The following is a 14773-nucleotide window of genomic DNA, read 5'->3' on the forward strand; positions in this document are numbered from 1 at the left end:
AACTCAAAACTGACTTTTATGTGGCTTGTATGTCATATGGTATGGCTTGTCCAAATTTGTTCTCTTATATCATTTTACGCTTGAAACTAGGATATTGACGTAGCCCTGTCCTACAGTTTTCCAAAACTAATTTTTGAATGCTTACTCAATGGAGTAATGGTCTTTCAACTTTTTTAACATGTCACAATAGTGGAATCCTTCATAGGAAAAGAGGATAAGTACTTGTATATTGCAAGGCAGAAAAAAGATAACTCTCCTTGTCTATGAAATTGATGGAATTTCTTAACTTATGATATTTCCATTTATTCATCTTACATAAGTACACTTAATATTCTTTCAAATTTTCTCTGTACAACATACTTTCTGTTTCTCTTATCCTGCTTCATATCTTTTTTGCTTGGTTGGTTTTGAACTGCTTCTAATTTTGTAATATCCTCTGTGGAAAAGATATGACAAATTCTTTGCATAGTATCACAATAGGGGTCTCACCTCACAGTTTATTTGTGTATTGTCTGTTTATTTATATCCTATATTAAATTTTCCTACTCTTCCCCTTCCCTCTCCCTTCAGCTTTCTTCTTTTGCTCTTTTTGGTGCAGATTCTTGAGATTTTATTCAGGGCTTGGAAGTTCACATTACTATACTCCTTTTCTTTACATTGGTACCATTGTTTTCCAGTTGGGATCACAACAAGAAGCAGAACAAAAATGAGGTTTTTTTTTGTCAGATTGTTACATTAAGGGGGCTTTGAATACTTGCGTAAAGGGAACCTTAGCATGTTGCTATCATTTCCAGGAGGTAAAGTAAAAATGGGAATTGAAGTAACTGAAAAAATTACAGATTAAAAAAATATGTTTTCTTTACAGTTTATTGGATAATTTTGACAGACCTCAAAGTTGCTTTCTAAGAAAGAAAACTAAATCTCATAGTAACACAACTTATGAGGAATAATTATTTCTAAAAGAGGAGCTGGTGTTGAGAATGCCATGGAAATATATAGTTAAAGCCAGCAATAGTATGGTTTAATTTACGTATCATTCATGCTAATTAAATACCACATTAGCTTCTAATAATTAATAATAACTCATTTAATCACTGTAAATATTTGTTTGCCTCACTTCACAGAGACTGATGCAAAGATTGCAAATTAATTTCTGATGTTGTATTTCCTCACAACTACATATACGGTGATGATCTGTCTAGGGTATTAAAAAAAACAACAATTACTGTAAGTGACTGATCAAAAGAAGGTCAAAAGATAACTTTTAACGTTATATTTACATTCCATAGGAGGAGTATGTCTTGTGGGAAAGCAACATCATGACTAATAAAGAATGGGCCAAAGCGTATATACGGATACCAACAGGGCTAGAAAAATTAAAGGTATGAGTGAAAAAGGCAAGTTCTTTGTCTTTTGAAAATGGTTTACCTTGCTGTCTGTAAATGTTTTAGGATACGTAGGAATTTGTTAAGTTTGTATATATATCCTGAAGGGCTCTGTTCCTCATTACTTCAGTTGAGTAAAGCTCTGATCACAGGTCAGTAATAAGTGTACGGCATGAAACTATTGGCCTTAGTAACATGCAAGAAAATGCATACATATCTCAGCATAGTTTAGCAGAGCAACTGAGTCCATCTTTGTTATTAACAGTTCATTTAAATACAAATGCCACTGTGGGATGATGTGAATGATTGTGTGATTTCAGTGGAATAGCATGAATGAATAATTGGGAGAGTATCTCCCCCTTGATTTTTTCTTTTTAATTTACAGAAAAGAATTAAAGGCTTCTATTTTAAATAATTTTGTCAACTTTTTTTTCTTCATTCTAATGTGAATTACTTTTATAACTGACTGTTTCAACAATCTGCTGAATTTCTGTGAAAAGGCAAAGACCAAGCCTACTGCGAGCACTGGCACTTTGATGTGTATCAAATGAATGCATTTCAGCAAGGTGCTGTATTACAAATTATTGTTGTCACTTGCATCTCCTTTGCCTGTAAGAAAAAGTATATATAAAGAACCAGATGTGTATAAGATCATCTGTAGTATCCAAAAACAAACAATTCTGAAGATGTTTTATGCAGCCAAAATGTTTCTCTGTTATACAGAAACATCATGATCACTTGTGCTTAGGGAAAGCAAAGGTACTATAATTACATAACCATGTAATATTTTTAGTGTTATTGTTTTTTTTTTTTTTCCATTTGAACAACTAGAGAACTGACAATGGTAGATTTTGTAATATTGGATATTGACTTCAATGGAAAATGCTTCTTTAGATTTCAAAGTAAAGGGCACAGGAAGTTAGAGAAAGTTATCTGCTTATGTCTCAAAGTGTGTTTTCTCTAGTTTCTCTCTGTTCTGTCTGAAATCCTTGCCCCTTTTCTTCCCTTGTGCTTTCTGTCCCCTGCACATGACTACACCGGGGTGCTGCTGGATGTTGGTGGTGACTATCCCCACTTTACATAATTCTTGCTCCTTTCCTATCACCTGCTTTCCCTAGTCCATCATCCTAATTTGTAATAGTTGCCAGCCTCCCCTTCCCCATCTCTCTGATTGATTAGGATTTGTAATAAACTGGTCGGATGGACCAGTGAGACAGTTGGAAATTTGTCATCTTTTTCTAATGGAAGGCTTCCAGTGCTTTTTTCAAATAGGGCATTACTGTTTCACAGTAGGAAAAAAAAGTTTCTGTGTCTGTTAATGCAAATATTTTAACTTTAACAATGCACAGCTGACACTTAAGGGAACAATCCAGAGCAAGACAGGCTTCATCTGTTTAAATAACATCCAGTTTTTGGACATTGCACGCTCAGAGCCTTCAGCTTTCAGCTCTGTAGAAGAATTCGCCTTCACTAATGGGAAATCTACTGAGCCTGGATCGTCCTGTGTCTTTTACCCAGATTGCTCTGACAACACTGATGAGGATCCAGGAGCTTGCTGTAAGTGAATTTTAGAAGGATAAAGTGCTGAAGAGAATAGTGAAACCTAAATAGGTCTATCCAAGGAATGGCAAGAAAAAAAAATAAGAAAACTTACTTCTACTACTTATCTGTGTTCTTTTTTTTTTTTCTAGTATATTTCCTGTTATAGGAATTTATGACCATGTTCACAGTGTATTGCTTCTTTTTTTTCTGCTTTGTATTTCTTTGCCTGATCTTAGCAATGTGTTTTTGGTTTAGAAAGGTGAGTAGGACCACAAAATTTTGTGCATTTTTGTCTAAATATATCCCTTGCCTTCAGTGTTTACGATCCATAATTCTTTAATTTGAAAGGAACTGAAATCTGCCATAGAACTTCATTTAGAACAATTCTTTAACTTAGGCTGTCAGAGTTTTTGGGAGAAAATATATAGGGTGACATGAGCTATATTTCAGGTTTATCTAAATCATATTTTCAGTTGAAGGTAACTTTGCTTAGAAGACATAGTTTTCACTGTAGTGTCAAAAGAAAAAATAGGAAAGAAAGTTATGGAAAATGTTTGAGAATTGTTAAATGATTTGGACCTCAGTTTAAAAGTATTTTTAGAGACTGCAGCTTTTAAAATAACTTTTGTGATGAGTGCACTTGTTTTCTAGGGACAAAAAGTGACAGCCTATTTCTATTGACAGCAACACATAAATGTGTGTTGCAGATGAAAACTGTATGCATATTTCAGATATTAGTAATGATATAAATTATTTTTGGGATAGCAGATTAAAACGTTGTGGGTCACTCAGGGAAGCAAGATGGAGGACACTATTAATGTTTTATTTTCAAATTCACTGAGAAGATTCAGGAACAGTTTTTGACTGAGTTCTCTTTATTTCACAGTTTTAACCTTTTGTTCCTTTCAAACACTTTAAGAGCCATGCAGTAGCTTTCTATGAAATAAGTTATATGTGTGAACGTTGAAATGCCATTTTAAATATGAAGGTTTATACTACTCTATGCCCACAATCTATTACACATTTTAATCTTAAACCCTGTGGCTTGGACAGTGAGATTTGGCACTGTGTAATTGAAAAACAGTAGCCTGAGTATAGTCAGTACGTAATTATAGTGTACACGAAAAGTCAGTGGGAGTCACCAGGTAATATTGCTTTTATCGTAGTTGGGTAAGAAAAACTGGAGAGTGCACAGAAAGAAAAGATTAGGGAGTCAATGCTGTCCTTTGTGGCACCTTCGGAATTAAGGTCTTGACCCAGGGAATGCACAATCCTTTTCCAGAACTGTGCCTAGCATTCTGTTATCTGCTGTTGCCTCTGCAGTTTCAGTGGGTTTACCACGTGGCACTGATTATCAGTTCACTTCTAGTATGTTTTAATTTAAAGAAATTAAGTTTAACAGTTTCTCAATTTAACCTGAGATATTGAGATTATATGCTTCAGTTTGTGTGTAAGCACTTTCAGGTTAAAGCTCTCATCTTGTTTGATCAGTGCACAAAAGTATGCTCATCCTCTCAAAAACAAAACGTGAGGAAAAAGTGATTTTCTAAAATATGAGTGAGTCATAGCAGATGTTTGATTCTTTGGTCTAATAACTGAGAAGAAAGAAGACAGAAAAACTTTAAAATAAAAAAGACTCTTTTTAAGATTGTCTATTTTAATGGCTAATACTTGAATGCTTCATATGTACACCCCTTTTCAGGAAAGAGAACTCTGAAGGTGAAACTTGTTTCTTCAGCAGTTTGATCAGCTTAGAAAAATTGTCTTTCTGGCACTTTCTGCAGTCTTGAACAAAAGAGACCTAAAGCAAAATCTGTCCTATATTTTTCTTTTGTTCCTTTCTTCCCATTGTGTACATTTTCCACGTCGTCTTGACATTGTCCTCTGTGATATTTTGAGTGAACTATATCTATTCACATTAAATTCCAATACAAATTTCTATCTGGTACAATAGGGTATATTTTAGCCTCTATTCTTTTAGGTATTCTAGCATTTATCCTTGAACATATCCTCAGTAGTTTTCTTTGATGGAGTGCTCTCATGATGCAGAGCTGTCAGACTTCTATACTGAATAAAAACAAAGGCAAACAGCTGCTTCTTAGAAATGTGAAGGATTCTTAACTTTAAGGTTTTTCTTTGCTTCATTGCAGTAGGGAAGGAAAACCAATGTTTCTTCTTGCTCAAGTTAACTTGACATGAATGGATGTGAAAATGTAGTTTATTGTAAGAACTTAGATGTACTTATGTTTTATTGTATTTCATAATTTCTGTCTATATAAATACGATTGAAAACTTGAAAAATCTGAACTTCTGTAGGAAGAAATTTTGTTCAATTTTGTGCTATGTAAGTCTTTGAAATCAATGAAATTAATGAAGTGAAAAAAAATTAAATGTTTTTAGTATTAAATAGAGATCACTTCTAGATCTCTTATATCATAGTGAAAAATGAATGAACAAATCCTAGTTAATAGAAACATGGAAAGTGAGAAAGAGTTCTTAGATAATTTGAAAGATTAAAAAGACCACTTTCATACTGATGTCAGAATCCTCCCATGCTGATGCCTGTTTCTTTATTTGTCATCTAATGTAATGAAGTTTTGCATTACTATGCCTAGTATCAAGCATTGGAAGCAGTATGGTTACTGTTACATATTTTTAAATTTGTAACATACATACTTAGTAAACACTGCAAGTCATACTTGGCAAGAAGTTCTGAGAGCACTTCCTATTTTCTCTTTGAAACAGTAGTCTTTTTGGAAATTGCCTACTCTTCAAAGTTTGTATAGAATTCATAGAATTACAAGATTGAGAACAACTTTCAAGATCATCTTGTTCAGCCGCCCTCCCATTTCCATTGCTCCCACAAGCTAATAAACCATATCTCATAGCTCCTCATCCAGATGCCTCTTGAACACTGATGGGGATGGCGACTCCACCACCTCCCTGGGCAGGCCATTCCAATATCTGACCACTTTCTGAGAGAAAAAGTTCTTTCTTATGCCTAACCTAAATCTCCTGTGGTACAACTTAGGACCCAAGGAAATGGCGATATTTGTTGCCTGGGAGAAGAGGTCAAACTCCTCCTCATCACAGCCTCCCCTCAGGATGCTGTAGAGTGTGATAAGTTCTCCTCTGAGCCTCCTCAATCCCAGCTCCCTCAGCCGCTCCTCATAAGACTTGTGCTCCAGACCCCTCACCAGTTTTGTTGCCCTTCTCTGGACGCAGTCCAGGGCCTGAATGTGTTTGTTTTTTTTTTTGTAGTGAGGGGCCCAAAACTGAACACGGTAATCAAGGTGTGACCTCACCAGGGCTGAATACGGGGGGATGATTACCTCCCTTCTCCTGCTGGGCATGTTATTTTTAATGCAGGCCAGGGTGCCATTGGCCCTCTTGGCCACTGCTGGCTCATGTTCAGCTGAGCATCAACCAACACCCCCAGTCCCTTTTCTTTTCACAGTCATCCAGCCGCTCATGCCCGCCTATAGCGCTGCATGGGGGTTATTGTGGCCAAAGTGCAGGCCTCGGCACTTGGCCTTGTTGAACCTCAGCCCAGTGATCCAGCTTATCTAGACCCCTGTGAAGGGCCTCCCTACCCTCCGGCAGATCAACACTACTTCCCAACTTAGTGTCATTTGCAAACTTACTGAAGGTACACTAAATCCCTTCATCTAGGTCATCAATAAAGATATTAAACAAGATGGGCCCCAGTACTGATCCCTGGGAGGCACCACTTGTAATGGGTCATCAGCTGGACCACTCCATTAACCACTACCTGCTGGGCATGGTTCTCTAGCCACTTCCTTATCCAAAGAAGGGTATACCTGTCCAGACCAAATAGATGCAAAATGTTTGTGGGAAGGGACATCCTCCATGTGTATCTGAAAGAAAATCACCTTCCTTTTAGCCTTAAAACTACCTGTCTGTAGTTTAACTCTTCTATTTTTCATTTCTACTAAGTATGTTTGATTTTTTTTTTTCCCACCATACACTCATAATTAAATTTCCAGTAAAATTCATCTCTGAAAAAATACAATTACACATCTGTAACTGATGGCAGCCTATGTATAGATCTCACGCTTAGTAAGATAGAGTTTATTCATTTATAAGTGATTTCTTTTGCAGTTCTGAGTTTAAGAATGGAGGGACCTGCCTGATTTATTGCCTGTATGTTTTACAACTTTTTCTCCAGCCAAAAAAAGCCCACATTTCAGTGGAAAATACCAGTGATTTCTTGATTAAAACTCCTTTTACATCCAAGTATAAAATACTATAGAATTGTCATTAAAATGTTACATCCACTTCAATTTAATTATATCTTGTTCTATGTACAACAGCTAATTACACTGTATGTAATTTTGACTCTGACTTCTGTGGATGGAAAACACTGAACACGAGTGATACTAAATGGAACATAATGAAAGAAGGGGCTCCCTTTGACAGCAGACTCCCTGACAGAGATCAAGCAACTATATCTGGACATGGTGAGAGATTATATACACGTACATGAAACATTCTCAATAATGCCTATCTGATGAAACTGAATTTGAAATGTATGCTACGTAGTACATAATATAGCTAACATTACAGAAAATCTGTTTTTCAAGGATGTTTTTTCTTAGATATTATATGGTTGGTGTGTCTTTATAACCTTGCTTTTGTTTGCTGGACAAGTGAAGAAAAATGAGACTGGATGCAACATTGAATTTTTTGAGATCATACCTTTTGACCAGACATAGCTAACCTTGTTCACACATTTGATGATCACTTTTGGTTCCAACATTCACAAGGGCTTTTTCAAAAAATATTTAGAGAAAAAACCACTGTAGTTTTTTTTTATAGAGTACAGGTAAATTGATTTTTCTCCACGATAAACCGATATCTCTTTCTCTATCCTTATTGCTATAAAATGCACTCAGTTGGAAAAAGTTGATTCTAACAGAGAGTTAGTTTATTAATTTTATTCTGAAATTGAAGTGTTATTAATGTACTGTTTAAACCTGCCTAATATGCTTATTATTATCAAATAACACTTGCAAATATTCTGTGACTTTTCTTGTATTAAAATGTAACTATTATGGTGCTTCCAATGGAGACTGGAATGCTATAGACTATATCCTTTTAAATTAAATTTTGCAATGGTGTATATTATACTACATTCAGACCTCCATGCTTCTCTCACATGTTCACATTAGAGGAAAGTGAAACTTTAATTACTCTACCTTAAATATTCAATGGCAAAAGAATTTCAAATTTGTTTTCTGGGTAAATTCTAGTGGGCTGTGATTATGTGTATGCATGTTATCTAATAACTCCTATTGCATGTTCATATGCTACTGGTCCCTGAGTGGTGAAGTGCAACAAATGGTTGCTGTTTGCTTTTTGTGTAGCAGTTGGGTATTTTATTTTATTGTCACACTAGTAGAAGGTCAAAAGTCTTCATTAGTGTGTTCTCTGCAAATGTTGCTGTTTCTCGGCTTCCCATTGCTCACAGCTCCAGAAAAGCTGGAGCACCCGATGTAACTGCAGATTTCCCACGTGGGTTATTCTAGGCACTGGTGAGATGTAGTTGTAATGAAGGCGGCCTGAAGAAACTTCTCTGCAGTGTAACAAGCATGTTAAATAGGTCTTAAGCTGCTTTGATATCTGAATTATTTCATAGTAGGTTTGTGTTTTTATAGAGTTACAGGCTGCAGGTTGAAGCCTCTACCTCAAGCAGACCTTGAGGTTACCACACAGTAACTCTCAAACCCAGTAATGATGCATTCCCCGTGTAAGTCAATGCAAAGGTTGTTCTGGTGTGGTTTTGTAACCGTCTATTACTGTACATGTTTTAGTCACATCACTGCTCTGTAATAATGATTTCAGAATTTGAGCAAGTTTTTTGTCAATGTTAAATCAGAACTTTAGGGTTTAAATAGTTATCTGTGATATCGCAGAGTGTTCATCTTTCTTCTTTCCTGGGGAGGGCAGCATCAAATTTTGATTAATGAAAATCTTAAGGAGACTACTGTAGAGCCTCAGCTGCAAATTAAAAGAGGATCCTTTGATGTGTCTTTGCATTGCAATGAGGGGAGTTTCCCTCATGCCGTGGAGTGCAGCATGCCTGCTTGTACACAGAGCTGGAATGGTTACCTCTTTGTGCCAGACTAGCTAAAGACCTGTGACTATTCACATGGGGTTGGACCTAACCCTCTGCTTCATTATGTATCCATGGGAAATAAATGGCTATGGAGTGTGACTGAGGCAGCACAATAGCTGATTTTCCAAGATGTAAGGCAATATGTGTGTAATATCAATGTACAAACAAGACAGCCTTTAGTGTTGTTTTGCATAGACTTTCGTGAAAAAGTCTCAGTATTCAGTGAAGGCAGCACTGACGGCATTCAAAATATGCTGCTTTAGGGCCCCTTGAAGATGTTTATCCTTTCCTACCTTTGTTTGAAGCACATCTGCTGTAATTCAAATCCAAAGGCAGTTTGTTTGCCAGGGTTCAGATTAGATCTTTAATTAAGCTTTCATCCCCACTAGCACAGACAACAATGTCAAGTCTGTAGACCCCATGAGAAAATATAGCTTATTCCATTGGCTCCCATGGCCTGCAACATTGTTAGCGTGCTTAAAACTGTTTGGGCTGTGAGGAGAGTGAGTACTGTATCCTAAAGGAAATCAATTTTTATTCTAAATTCAGTTTGTAACATTATTAAAACCAATTTAAATGTGTCCTTTAGGGTTAAGCTGTGGTCTACATGGTTCGGTCTCCAGGTTGCTGTTCTCCAGCAGTCCCTTTGCTCTCCCCACATTGTAATAAAGCCTGAGGGAATTGGTGTAAACAAGGTGATGACATTCACTTGGAGGACAGAGGTCTGAAGAATTTTGCCTGAAGAGGGCAGAGGATGATGCATTCAGTACATCTGCACAGTAAAGTCAGGGGAACTGCAAGTGAACACCTCTGCAGAACTTTATTTCCTGAATTTCAAGAGCTTGAAGACACCAAAACAAGATAGTCTTAGAGTTAAATCTAGCTGGCAGCCAGTTATGAGTGGTGTCCCCTGGGGCTTGGTACTGGGACCACTCCTATTTAACATCTTTACCAATGGTCTTAATGAGGGAATTGAATGCACCCTTGGTAAATTCACGGATGGCACCAAACTGGGAGGGAGTGTTGATCTGCTGGAGGGCAGTAAGGGCACTACAGAGGGACCTGGATAGACTGGATCAATGGGCCAAGGAAAACTGTATGAGTTTCAGTAAGGTCAAGTGTCAGGTCCTACATTTGGGTCAGAACAACCCCAGGCAACTCTACAGGCTTGGAGAGGAGTGGCTGGAAAGCTGCCTGATAGAAAGGGATCTTGGTGTACTGATGGACACTTGGCTGAATATGAGCCAGCAGTGTGCCCAGGTGGCCAAGAAGGCCAGTGTCATCTTGGCTTGTATCAGGAATGGAGCAGGACTGTACTTGGCACTGGTGAGACCCCACCTCGAGTATTGTGTTTAGTTTTGGGCACCTCAATACAGAAACGATATTGAGGTGCTGGAGCAGGTCCAAAGAAAGACAACAAGACTTGTGAAGGGCTTGGAGAATATGCCCTATGAGGAGTGGCTGAAGGAACTGGGGATGTTTAGTCTGGGGAAGAGGAGGCTGAAGGGAGACCTTATTGCTCTCTACAAATACCTGAAAGGTGATTGCAGAGAGAGTTGGATTGGTCTCTACGCACTGGTGACAGGTGACAGGACAAGGGGAAATGGCCTCAAGTTGCACCAGGGGAGGCGTAGGTTGTATACCAGGAAAAACTTCTTTATTGAAAGGGTTGTTAAGCAGTGGAATAGGCTCCCCAGGGAGGTGGTTCAGTCATTATCTCTGAATGTGTTTAAAAACCGTTTGGATGTGGTGTTCAGGGACGTGATTTAGTGGTGGATTGTTAGAGTTAGGGTACTATGGTTAACTTGATGTTGGACTTGGTGATCTTGAAGGTCTTTTCCAACCTGAGCAATTATATGATTTTAGCAACGGCTGTTGAAACACCTTTTCGAATTCACCCTCTTTCCTAATCTTTGGACTTTATTGCTGAGGAAAGAGCCAGGAGCACAGGAGCATTCAGCAATTGTTTTTTCTTTGTTTGTGCAGATATTGGTTGTCACAGGCTGGTACAGCTCTCTCCTCTTTATTCATAGGGGTAGAGCTGAAGGTAATGCTGTTCCATTTATTTACATTTATGAGTAATTTTCATGTGCCTCACTGAGCACATAGTTACCTTTCTGAGGTAATTATTTGCCATTGGAGCATGACATATTTCTTGTATTTCTTTGAATTTTGTTTACAGAAACATTCATCTATTTCAGTGGATCATATCAGATGCACACAGAGATAGCTGTGTCTGATTTGGGGAGTCCCTTCCTTGTCAAGCTGTCCCCTGGTTATTCCTGCTGTCAGGTAAGTTTTGGACGTTAATCTGCTCCAACCTTTGTAAGCCCATCAGTCACCTGATGTGTTGAAACGCTATTTTTCTTGCTTCTAGCATTGCTGCAGAAAAACTAGCTCCATTTGAATTACTGCAGAATGAGAAACAGACTAATATTTTAGGAGCAGCAAGGTACTTTTTTTTTGCCTGCTTTGCTGCATTTGTATCTGATTATTATTCTTTCTAGAGCTTCTATGAGTTGGCTCAGATTTAAGGATATTCTTTAGAGGCTTTTTATGCTGTGAAAAACATAGCTGAACAATATTACAAGGGCCGTATCACCACATAGTCAAATCAAGCCAGCCTTTTGAGCCAAAGCTGGCAAAGAATCCTCATGCTGTTATCTGTTAGCTCTGTTAGCTGGACATTCCCATTTCCAGCTTTCCTTTACGGATCTGTGGTTTGAATTTTCTACATGGATTGAATGTGATAGAATAATTGGAGAGAACTGGCTATCATGATTCAGACATGTACTAAGTTTTATTAATTGAAGAGAGTGCTTATTAAACTGAACTGTGCAGTCATTAACCATTTAACTTGTAGTTCGGTTTTGTTGTTGTTTATCAAATATCTTATAGCTCTTCAGAGAAATGCAAAAGTGAGAATGGCACTTGACCTGAGAAAATAGAAAGATAACTGGAAAAAGGGGGATCAGGAGTGCTATTAAGAAAGGAAAAAAAGAGAGCAAGTCTGAGAGTTAAACATGAGAACAGCATTTTCTGATTAGAATGTTGCCATTTTCAAGAAAATTATTTTAAAGTTGAAATTGAGTAAATAGCGCAGAAAAATAGCAGAAATTTATTCTTAGCAGCATGAGGGCCTCATAGGCTGAGGGATCTGAAACAAGTGTTTGTTTAAATAAATCTGTTGTATTTGATGCTGTAGCTGACAGCCTACGCACATCGATGAGTTACCAGATCTCAGCTAAATAGTTGCATCTTGCAGCTGAATGGAAGCATTGTAAACAGCTTAAGAATACTTTTCTATCATTTTACACAATCTGCCCCTCCCTGATCTTCACGTGTCATCATATTGTTGTAAAGAATCACAAATAAAATAGATGCAGAATGAAATCGAGCACAACACTGCTGCAAGGAATACCGAAAGCCTCTCATAATCCCATCAGAGGTCTATCCCACTAGACTTGGAGTACCAACAACCTTTGTGCATACAGTGCATTCATCCAGGCAGTTTCAAATCTCTTTTGTAGAGTTTGATAGCAGGTAGATATGTACTTTTAAAGTTCAGATAAATTCATCTTAGAATCTTTTAAGGTTACCTGGGCAGAACTAATTTGTAAGTCAATGAGTAGTCCCAATTAAGACCTCTTGCAGTGTTTGGTATGTATTCCAAATAAACATAAATTCAGTAGAGATGCACGTGAACTTCTTCAGTGTAGTCAGAAATTAAGGGTATTTTTGAGCACATGCACATATTGTGTATACTTAAAGACCCAAGATTCAGCAAAAAAAAAAAACAAACAAACAAAAAAGCAGAAAAAGTTCTCATCCTGCTATATATGTCTGAAAAAAGAGTGTTTCTGAAAACTGGAAGCTTGGCTTTCTGCCACATTTTCCCTGTAGGCTTTTATTTCTGGGAAACAGCAAGGAATAGCAGTTGCTCATTAGGATGTGTATTGATGTGTTATGTTCTCTGTATTTAGATGTGAGATGTTGTCCTATGTTGGATGTCCCACTGAGAGGATAAAGGGATCTACATAAAGAGATCTATGTTTATTAATAGCTTTACAAGTTCTTTGGCTCCAGTGGTTAAATTAAAAAAATAAAAATAAAAAAAAAATGGAGTTGAGGGATAACAGTTTTGCATTATGCCTCACTGGCTAATTGAAGCTTAGAAGTAAATTCTTTGTGCAGCTTCTTGTAGCAGTCATTCAGTAGTTGTCAGCTAAGAAATATCTTCATTTAGCTTAAGGTTTTAGAATTGTAAAAACAAATTTCAATCCCAGCTCTCTGCTTGAGTACCTTTAATCGACAGAAAAGTAAGTCTAAAATGGAATATGTAGATGTAGCAAGCAAGGGTAGTTTTTATTATTAATAATTTTATTTCTTATGTAAGGAAAAGTCAGGAGATTTTTTTGAAATATATTTGATAAACATACTCTGTATTTAGAAAGGGGGGTAGAAAGGTGTTTGCTCAAGTATTTGTCTATTCTCTCAATAACATAATCAATGACAAGAAGTTTGCATTCACAGTAAATTCAGCAAAAGTTACATGCACACACAGCACTCTGTTTTGCCAGTTATTTGTCCAAAAGGTTCTTGAAAATTATTATATTGTGTCAACTGTCCTGCTCAAATAAAAGACCTTTATTTTTTTTCGTGTGTGTGATGGAAAGCTAACACATTCATCTGTGCTTGTTCTGGGGCAGAAGACAGTTACATTTGGCCATTAGCCTAACATGGTCTGAATTTCTTAACTCATTAATTTTTGATAACAAACTGGAGGGAGGAAGAAGAAAAAGGAAATTTACTCTCAGTAATGTGAGAATCCAAGGTGTTCTGTGTAAGATCATATGAAAATGGGCAGAGAACTGTGCAGCAGCTCATTTTTACCTTCACAAAATTTCAAGCATTATCAAGGCTTTTGCAGGAAAATAAAGTTTGCAAATGTAATAAAAAAAAAAAAAAAAAAAAAAAAAAAAAAAGACTGTCTTTCACAATGTGAAGAAACTGGAAGAGCTCACACTATCACACTAAAAAACTAGCTTTTAAAAATCTTATCTTTTCATTGCAGTTCTCTGCTTAATTTTTGTCTGGTTAGAATTAAATAATTAAATCTGCTTTATTCCGTATTTCAGGGCAAGCATAGTGTGATGAGCTTCTCTTTGTTCTATGATCTTGCCTGTTGGACAAGCAGCATTTTTTTCAAGCCTAATTGCTGCAGAAATTGGTTTTTATTTTTCCTATGTAGCAGTCAATCCACTTGTTTCAAGCTATCGACATGTTATTGCTCAATAGATGATTGACTTCAAATAATTGTCATTGATGTTGACTGTGGAAATAAGGCTCCCTACATATAAGAATCTTGACTAAGTCTTCAGAGATTAACATAATCATTAAGCTATTCCATTTTTGACATTTTCTGAGCAAAATAATCTTCAAATACCTTCTAAGTCCTTACTAAACTGAAGAAAAATTAATGGAGATCATATCAATTGGTGTATATCCCTTGATAGATGCAAGTTAATTTTTTTTTAATAAGTTTTCCTTTATATTGTGGTTTTACTTTTGGACATACTACTGCTCCTCAGCATGCCATTCCTAACTTTCTTCTGTGTCACAGTAATGTATATTCCTGCTTGTTGTTTTGGGCTACAGTGCATGTACATGTTTTGCTCCAAAAGCAATGCCTCCTATTTATTTCTGT

The 14773-nt window shown here is 36.9% G+C and overlaps 1 protein-coding gene across 1 annotated transcript in view; it reads left to right on the forward strand.

The window, feature by feature from the left end:
* The window catches only part of MALRD1 (MAM and LDL receptor class A domain containing 1), a gene marked incomplete at both ends in the record, with an annotated part of 206527 nt that overhangs the window by 20516 nt on the left and 171238 nt on the right, over nt 1-14773 (forward strand). Inside the window, 4 exons of the mRNA XM_079538377.1 lie at nt 1290-1382; nt 2735-2942; nt 7262-7408; nt 11249-11358. Of these exons, the coding sequence (XP_079394503.1) occupies nt 1290-1382; nt 2735-2942; nt 7262-7408; nt 11249-11358 (558 nt within the window). The remainder of the gene's footprint in view (nt 1-1289; nt 1383-2734; nt 2943-7261; nt 7409-11248; nt 11359-14773) is intronic.

This window comes from Tetrao urogallus (assembly GCF_951394365.1).
Source record: "Tetrao urogallus genome assembly, chromosome: 7".
NCBI classification, from domain to species: domain Eukaryota; kingdom Metazoa; phylum Chordata; class Aves; order Galliformes; family Phasianidae; genus Tetrao; species Tetrao urogallus.